This window comes from Thamnophis sirtalis, unplaced genomic scaffold (assembly GCF_051295495.1).
Source record: "Thamnophis sirtalis isolate CommonGarterSnake01/CBP01778 unplaced genomic scaffold, rThaSir2_p1.2 scaffold_13, whole genome shotgun sequence".
In the NCBI taxonomy this organism is placed as follows: Eukaryota; Metazoa; Chordata; class Lepidosauria; order Squamata; family Natricidae; genus Thamnophis; species Thamnophis sirtalis.
Window position 1 is genome coordinate 35,877,316 of NW_028261393.1, and position 8,490 is coordinate 35,885,805.

General features: G+C 46.3%; 1 protein-coding gene across 4 annotated transcripts; it reads left to right on the forward strand.

The window, feature by feature from the left end:
- Positions 1-633: 633 nt before the first annotated feature.
- On the forward strand, positions 634-8,289 carry IGBP1 (immunoglobulin binding protein 1). Of its 4 annotated transcripts, none has more exons than XR_015698390.1 (6): positions 634-851; positions 933-1,241; positions 2,049-2,241; positions 6,190-6,324; positions 6,476-6,588; positions 7,871-8,006. XR_015698390.1 is itself a non-coding variant. In XM_014072692.2 (6 exons), exons 1-6 carry the CDS (start codon positions 652-654, stop codon positions 8,005-8,007), a joined length of 1,035 nt encoding a protein of 344 aa, XP_013928167.2. In that variant the 5' UTR covers positions 634-651; the 3' UTR covers positions 8,008-8,289. The 4 variants fall into 4 exon arrangements, 2 of the variants coding, with proteins under 2 accessions (XP_013928167.2, XP_013928169.2); XR_015698389.1 differs by having other exon boundaries at positions 7,868-8,005; XM_014072692.2 differs by having other exon boundaries at positions 6,245-6,324; positions 7,868-8,289.
- Positions 8,290-8,490: the final 201 nt, after the last annotated feature.

Here is an 8,490-nt window from a genome sequence, read left to right on the forward strand (position 1 = left end):
AGTTGAAGACCACAAGTCTTAAAAGTTCCCAACTTTGGACACCCCTGCTGTAAATGCTCCAACACTGGAGATGTTTAAAGACGAGGCTGGACAAACATTTGTCTGATGTGGTGGAGGGTTCCCTGCCTGTGCAGGGGGTTGGACTAGAAGACCTCCGAGGTCCCTTCAAACTCTCTCCTGATGAAGTTAACACACCAGGAATAAACCGTGGTTACTCGACCTCCGTTTCTTTGGATCGGATCCCTCTGCTTCGCCCGGCTTCTTCATGCGTTGCAGGTTTATGCTGACAAGCGAGTCAAAAGGGGCGCTTGATTCGCCGTCGGAAGAGGCCAAGGCTGGGAGCCTGCTTGAGGCGGCCGCGTCCTTCCAGCCTGCAACGCTCTTCCGCCCTTCCCGCGGTTCTCGGGTCGCCCAAGGCGGCTCCCCCGCTAGAGGGAGCCCTCGAGCAAGCTTCTAACCGGAGGGCCCCCGCCCCTTCCTCACCCCGCCCACTGCCCCTCGCGGACACGCCAGCCCCGCCCAAACACCGCGGGAGGGCGGAACGGACGGGAGGCCACGCCCTCCTCGGCGCCACCCAGCCCCGCCCCGCAGCGTGACGTTTCCCACGCGCCCGCGCCTTCTTGCGACGTCATTCTCGGTAGGGGCGCGGCGATGGCGGCGGCGGCGGCGGCTGAGGAGGAAGAGCCGGTGCGGCTGTCGGAGCTGCTGGACTCCGGCTACCGGCTACTGGAGGAGGTGGAGAGCGACACCGAGGGGTCGTCGGGAGCGCCCGCCATCCAGCACCGGGTGCAGCGCGGCCTGGAGCTGCTGGAGCGCGCCGCCCGTGCCGTGGCCCAGCTGGAACTCTTCAGGTGAGTCGGGCGGGCGGGCGAGGCGAGGGGAGGGGAGGGCGCGAAGCCCCTCCGGCTCAGCCGCCTCGGCCTCTTTTGCAGCCGCAACGAGGAGCTGGAGGAGATCGCCTCGGCCGACCTGCGCTTCATGCTGGTGCCGGCCCTGTTGGCCGCGCTGACCCTGCGGCAGGTGGCCCCCCCGCGCCGCCTGGAGCACCTACGTAGGGCCCGCGGCCTCTTCCTCGACTTCCTCCGCCTCTGCCGGGACTACGCCGTGGCCCGCTTCGAACTGCCGCGAGAGGCCGTGGACAGCGACGAGGAGGAGCACGGCGGGGAGGCCGCCCCCTCCCCCTCCGACGGCCAGGCCTCCTTGCTGGCTATGGCGGCCACCCGGCGGGCCAAGATCGAGAGGTAGGCGGGAGGGGAAGCGGCGTTGAGGACCTTTCCTCTCGCCCCTCCCCCCCAGTCCCTGCAGCTTCCAACCTCCCCTCCTCAACCGCGCCCCCGCCAGCGATTTTGGGCACCTCCTTCCACGGAGTGGCGGGGAAGGCCAGCCCTTGAGCCCCTCTGGATTTAAGCAGCTATGGTGGGAATGCTTTGGGAAGAACCACCTGCAGAGGCTGGCAGGGAACTAGTTTCGATTCTGGGTTCTCTCTCTGATTTTCGGAGCAGTGGAATCACTGTATTTTGCAGACAAATTATGGTCATCGTTGGTTTTGTAAAAACCAGCTCTGTAGGGCCGTGGGTTTTGATAATGCAGGGTGCCAGTAGTTCTCAATCTGTGGTGTGCGGAAGTCTGGGGGAGGGGCATGATGTCATCACGGGGTTGGCAAAGGCTTGAAGAAATGCTAAAACTTGAGGGACTGTGGTCCGTGGCCACAAAAGGTATATACAATACTTTTAATATTAGAAATTGCCTATAAGTGATCTCAGCTCCTATGTGTTGTCCTCAAAAACATTGAAAATAACAGCAGAAAACATTAAAAATGCTTTGTGCTAGAGGCAACTCAGTTCAAGACATTAAAAAGGAACATCATGGCTGGGAGTCTGAGCAAGAATCAGATTAAGGATGGCAAAGTTAGGACTGACTCAATTTTTTGACCGTGGGCGGGCGGGCTGGAAAGATTAACTAAAAATACGTTCAGTGTTGCAAATGTTTTTGCTTGAATGCCTGCGGATAGACTTGTTTTTCATTTCCATAAATCTTTTGGAAAACAGATACAAGCAAAAGAAAGAGGTGGAGAACCAGCTGGCTTCTTTAAAACCCTTCGTTGATAGTGGTCAAGCTGAAGAAGAGCAAATACGAGAATTCTATTTGCTGCAGATCAAGAAGTGGGTCACTATAAGCTTGGAGGAAATTGAAAGCATTGATCAGGAAATTGCAATCCTTAATCGGCGGGGTGCTCTACAGGTGAGATAGTGACGCCGATTGTACGGATCAAATTGCAGGTCTCTTGATAATCTCAGGTCGCCCATGATCAGCGTTGCTGAAAATTAAGACCATGACTTCATAAACAACAACAAAAAAATTAAAGCTATAATGTATGCCTTGTAATAGGCAGAACATAATCTATATATTGGTGTATAAAAGCAAAAAGTTCTATTCCTTCTGGTCAAAAGTAAGAAAAGGCCCCAAATCTTGGAATATTCATTAATCTAAAAACGTTAGATAACAGATAGTTAGATATTATCTTAACCTTATCTTCCAAAACCAGATAGGTGGCTTTCCTGGCCAGCAAAATTCCTTATTGAATTATTTATTGTTGAACATTCTTTATTGAATAGCTTTTAATTTAACAAACATTATTTTTAAACCTTCACATTGCGGGCAGTGAAATGCATCTGAATAATCTTTGCAAGGGAAATATTCATATTTTGGGGATTTGTGTTGAATCTCCCTTCTCTCTTTTTTCACTTTAAATATATTTTATTCAATTTTCACATTCCATTTGCAATCATTTATATACAGGGTATTCACTATAAGAAAAGAGAAAAAAAAAGAAAAAAGGAATAAAACGAACAGATAAAAAGGAAACACAACTCATCATTCACAACCCCACCTAACCCTTCCATCCTCCATACACCCCATCTACCCCCTCCAACTTTCCTTTCTCCCTCTAGCACTCCCCTCCTACTTCCCTTTCCCCTCAAACCTTCCTTCTCCCCTTACTCCCCAGACACCCTCCTTACATTCCCCTTACTCCTTACATTCCCCTTACTCCTTCCTTACTCCTCCCTCTTCCTTCCCTCTACCTCCCTCCTTGGTGTATGCCTTTATTCAAGTGTTGTTTGATCTGATAAAGGTAAAATGAACCAAGGAAAAAAAAAAAAAGAAATTAAAAAAAGGGGAAAAAAAAGAACCACCGTATATAAATACATTCTTGTTCTTATTAAGGCTATGTTAACACCCCCCCACCCCACCCCCCACAAATCCCCATCCCTAATCCTCCCGACTTCCCAGGGCCCACACCTGGCGCTACCTTCTGTCTAAAATATCTTGTATACATATGGATTAAAAAAATAAAAGTAATATATCAAAAGAAAAAAAAACAGAGAAAAAACAGAGAAAGAAAAAAAAAGGGAAAAAAAAAAAGGGGGGAAACCACTCTTTGTGTTGATCTCAGCCCCCCATCTTTATCTATGTTTAAATAGTATAAATCATTCTATCTATATTTTATTCTCGTCTCTTACTTCTTTGCTATTTACCCCAACCTTCTGTAGGTTCTCCCGTTCCTCTTCCTAAACCTCATGATCCCTTCCGATAAAATTTAAGCAACGTGGTTCATGCCATATATTCAAATATAACTTTACAGACAAGTAATCAAGCTTGTCAAGTAATCAAATTAAGCAGCGTAAATCAAATATTACTTTTCACAGAAATCAATTTCTATCTTAAGATAATTCCAACCAACTTCCTCTTCTGATAGGGTTTAAATAACGTAATTCATTCCACATGCATTTTACCCTCATCCCTTACTTGTCTGATATTTTTCCCCTTCAAGTAAAAGTTAAATAGCATGGGTCATTCCACATATTCAAATAATACTTTCAGCAAGAGTCAGTTAACCTTCTATTTTAAAGTAGTCCCTTCTAACAAAGTTTAAACAACATAAATCATTCAGCATTCTTTTTACACTTATCTTAAGATAATCCCAACCGGCTTTCTGTTCTGATAAGCTTTAAACAACATAAGTTTTACCCTCATCCCTTGCTTGTCTGATGTTTACCACTATCAAATTTATGCTAACGTTAATTTAAAATCTAGCTCAAAGTAGTTTCACCCAGCTTTCCCTTCTGGTAAAAATTAGTCCGCTTTTTCTACCGGAGAGAGGTCTCAAACCTCCATTCAGTCCTCAACTTTAGCAAGCATTTTGAAATGTCTAGATTCTCGATCTCCGTTTTTCTGCTTCTCCGAGGGAGGAGGGGCTACCCCCTCCATCTTGCAACCACATGGCCAGCCGCTTGGCTTCTCCTTCCGCTTGTCTCTCCACTCTTCCAAGCGCGTCAGGAAGTCCCGCCTTCAGAATCCTACAATAGAAATCTTGAGCCTCCGAAGCAGAGTTAAGACGAAATCTTTGATTCTCAAATGTAACCGTGATACCGGCAGGGGCCTCCCATCTGTATCGAATCTGTTGGCTCCTAAGCTCCTTAGTTAAAAAGGCGTAATCCCTTCTTGCTTTCAACATCTGAGAAGGAATATCTTTGAAAACAATCAGGTCTTGGCCGTCAACTCGGAGACTGTTATTATGAAACTTTTGCACAATCGCATTTCTAGATTCTTTTGTAGAGAAATGTATAATTATGTCCCTCGGGAGCTGTCGCTGTTCCGCTATCAATGAATTCTGGCGATAGATTTTCCGAATCTGCCAATCAAAGTTGAGTCCCGGGCTTCCCAGCGCGTCGCTGAAGGCTTCAGCAAAGGTCTGTTTCAAATTCTCTTGCTCCTTTTCACGGAATCCTCTGACTCTTATGGCAGATGCCTTCTTATTAAAATTTATCATCATAAGCTGTTTTTCGTTATTTCTAATTTCTTGTTGTAAAATTTGAATATTGGTAGTCAAATTAAAATTAGCCTTCTCCAGACTTTCCAATTTGTTCTCTATTTCAGCAGAGTAATCTGACAGGGCAGACACAGCTGCAAACGTATTCGCCTTCATTTGATTAACTTTAGATTTTAAATCATCATATAATTCCAATACAAATTCCCTAATTTCTTTCTTAAAAGCATTAAGCATTTTGAAGAGATATTCCTGTGTTAAAAGTTCCCCAGCAGAGGGCATAGGAGACAAAGGCTGTGTTTCCAATGAAGATTCTTTAATTTCCTTAGACACATTTGTAGCAAGACGCTTCTTTGACTTGGGTGGCATAATAAATAAACAAGTAAGCAGAGCTTCGCTCCCCTCTATTTCCAAAAAAGAAGAGTTTATTTTGTTAAGGAGCGGTCTGCAGGAAGATAAAGCCGGCTAAGTACGTCAATCATCCACGGAGAGAAATCGCCGTTTTGAGGTCTGTTTAGACAAAGAAGTCTCTAAGACGAATGGTGCTGGTATTTACGATAGTAATGAAAACATAAATCTCACAGGGGTGGGCGGGCCGCCCGTATCAATTCTAGCTTAAAAAAAACTTTGTTTTGTCCTGGGGGGGGCTAGCCTGTCTGGGGCTGCCAAAAAAAAAAGGCAGCTGAGAAGAAATGGCTGGAGATAAAAGCTCCGCTTCGGCTGGATCTAATCTCTTTCCACAGCCAAAAAAAAGAAAAAAGGCTGTGGCTTACGAATAGACCCTAACCTACGGAGCTATCCTCCCTGCCCCTTTCTTAGCCAGAAAGGGGTGCTATCTATGATCTTATTTAGATATACAGACCAGATCTCTGAGGAGTTCGGTGGAGCCCTCCTCGGCAACAGGCCACGCCCCCTCCCTTCTCTCTTTTTTGAAACAGTTTGAATTCTGGTTTTATATAAGTTAATTCAGATATGCAATCAATCATTTGTAATCTGAAATGTGAAGTGGCACTCTTATCAGATTTTAAATGCTTATGCCAAAGCTGCCAAAATGATACGACTTAAGGTGCTGTATGGAAAAGCAGAGAAACAGGAAGTGGTTTAGCAAGAAAGTGGGACTAGCCAACTGATGCACAATTGAACAAACTGATGTCAGCATTTTGATGACACTGGTAGATAGTGAATTAAAGGATAAATTTTAATCACCCTCTTTAAAAAGATGCCTTCCTCCACCCCCACCCCCCTTGCCGGAATGTATTCTATGGATGGGTAGATGCCATCTTTTCAGGGAAAATATTGTTGAGGAATTGTGCAGTTCCCTGTCCTCTGTTTCCTGGAGTTTTTGTTTTTGTTTCTTTTAGTGTGAACAGATGCTGAAAATTGCTCCTCCTCCTGTTTTTCCATCCCTTCTCCCAGGGTCAAGCCACACAACCTTCCCAGCCACCCCGAGCGCCAGTGAGGCCCTTCATCCTTACTCGGGATGCTGCCCAGGCAAAGTATATCATTGGGGGAAGGGAGGTTCCTTCTGCTTCTGGCAGGGAGGAAGTCCTGATGGCAGATGAGCAATTCATGAGGGGAGGGTAGACTCTTCCTCTCCTGCAGCTCTGCTCAGCTTGAGAAGTCCTGGTCTGCTTTTCTTTCTTGCAGGGTGTTTGGCGCTGGCTATCCTAGCCTAGCAACAATGACGGTGGATGAATGGTACGATCAGCACCAGAAACAAGGAGTCCTTCCTGACCAGGGTACCTCCCAAAGAGCTCCAGGTATTTCTGAACATAAAATGTGCAAGCAGGGAGGGAGCTGAGGAAAGGCCACTCTTAGAGAGGAGCTCCTTGTTTAGCTGATCTATCAAAAGCCCCAAACTCAGACAGTTTAGGATCCCTTGGAAAACTTAATTGGATGGGAACCTGAGTAGCAGGTTTGGGAAGTGCAACACCTTACCTTTGAGATCTGGAATGCCCTCACACCGCTGTAAACGGTGGCGATTCTAACGTGTGCTTGGTGAGATATAACAGGCCCTTGACCAAAGGATAGTTTAAAATCTTTAAAGAATAATAGCAATAGCATTTAGATTTGTATACTGCTTCACAGTGCTTGACAGGCTTCTCTAAGCAGTTTACAGAGTCAGCCTTTTGCCCCCAACTATCTGGGTCCTCATTTTACCCACTTCGGAAGGCGGAATCAACCTTGAGCCTGGTGAGACTCGAACTGCCAAATTGCAGGCAAAATACATACACAAACGCACACGGCCTTCCCCATCTATTCACACCCATGAGCAATGCTGTGATGTGCGCGCACACACGCACATGCGTGCACACACATGACACACAAACTAGGCAGGGAAGATTTGCAGAGAAAAAGGAAGGTTTGCAGGAAGCCATCAACATTGTGTCCCCACATCCACACACACACATTTTCCTTGACTTGGCTAATTTCACACCCAGAGCCTTTCAGGTAGTTCTACTGGGTGTCTGTTCCCTGGTTGTTAGGGAGTCCCACAGAAGTAGCCTGCAGGACTGCATACTAAGCACTGCACTCATAAATAAAATTCCCTTAGCAAACAATAGAAATGATAGTTAAGCTTCCATTCTTTGCAGCCCCGTGTAAATAGCCCCAGAAGTGAGACCACAAAAAATACCAGAATATGTGCTGGGGAGTATCTAGGGAAGCATGGATTGCCCTTGTTGCCCTGCTGAGCATAGGCTGCCTTGTGGAATGACCAAAACCTGCATCTAGTAATTCTCAATACCACATAGAATAAATTTTGGAACACAATTTGGACTTTTGTGCAGAATGCAGAATGCTTAAATGTTTTGCTCTTCCTATGTTGGTGCATAGTATGCCTCTCTTGTTTTATCTCTCCTCCATTCCATAAGCATTGCCACAAAGGGGGTGGAATAGAGGTGGAATAAGAAATGGGTGGCCGTGTCAATGCACTTGACTGGGATTTTCATAACCGTACCCCAAAATTGTGTTGATGGACTTACTTAGAAGCATATACGTGGGGCTACTATTAGCACAGCTCTGATGTTTGTCCTGCAGCAGGTCCCAAAGACCAGCAGAAAGAACAGGAAAACACCACAGAGGAGGAGCAGCAAGCGGCAGCATTGAAATCACGGGAATGGGATGACTGGAAGGACGTGCACCCAAGGGGCTACGGCAACCGGAAGAACATGGGCTGAGGAGAGCCCCTCATAGCCTTTGTGGGGAAGTGTGAGTGGTTCCTCTTTGGGAAAGAAGAAATGGAATTGCCAGGTGTTGTATCAAGAGCCCAGATAGATAGGAGTCCAGAAATGCCAGCATAGAAAAAGAAGAAAACTTCTGAGGGCACTGCATTCCTGGCTCCTCTCTTGTCTTTAAATAGTCCTTACTAACTAAATCGGATGGCCACTTGGAAGTACTTTGGGCTGTTGTCACTTATTATCTTTATTTTGAAAGACAAATAAAATGCTCCCATCAGTTCATCCAAGTCTTCCTTCCTTGAGTCTTTCAGCCTCTGGCTGCTTCATTCTGTCTAAAAGCGAACGAGACTTTCTGGAAGGCATCTGGAAGTGGTTGTGGAGAATCCTTTGTTCTGTGCCTACCAGATTCTGCTCATCACCTTTTTACACCCCTTGGAGAAAGGGAGAAGCTGCCACGTGCACATACAGGCGCTCCCTGTATTC

Excerpts from the sequence above, each read along its gene's own strand:
- IGBP1 (XM_014072692.2), top strand. The coding sequence starts at position 652 with ATGGCGGCGGCGGCGGCGGCTGAGGAGGAAGAGCCGGTGCGGCTGTCG. Across the intron at positions 852-932 it reads GCCCAGCTGGAACTCTTCAG|CCGCAACGAGGAGCTGGAGG; the intron begins GTGAGTCGGGCG and ends CCTCTTTTGCAG. Across the intron at positions 6,325-6,475 it reads CGGGATGCTGCCCAGGCAAA|GGTGTTTGGCGCTGGCTATC; the intron begins GTATATCATTGG and ends TCTTTCTTGCAG.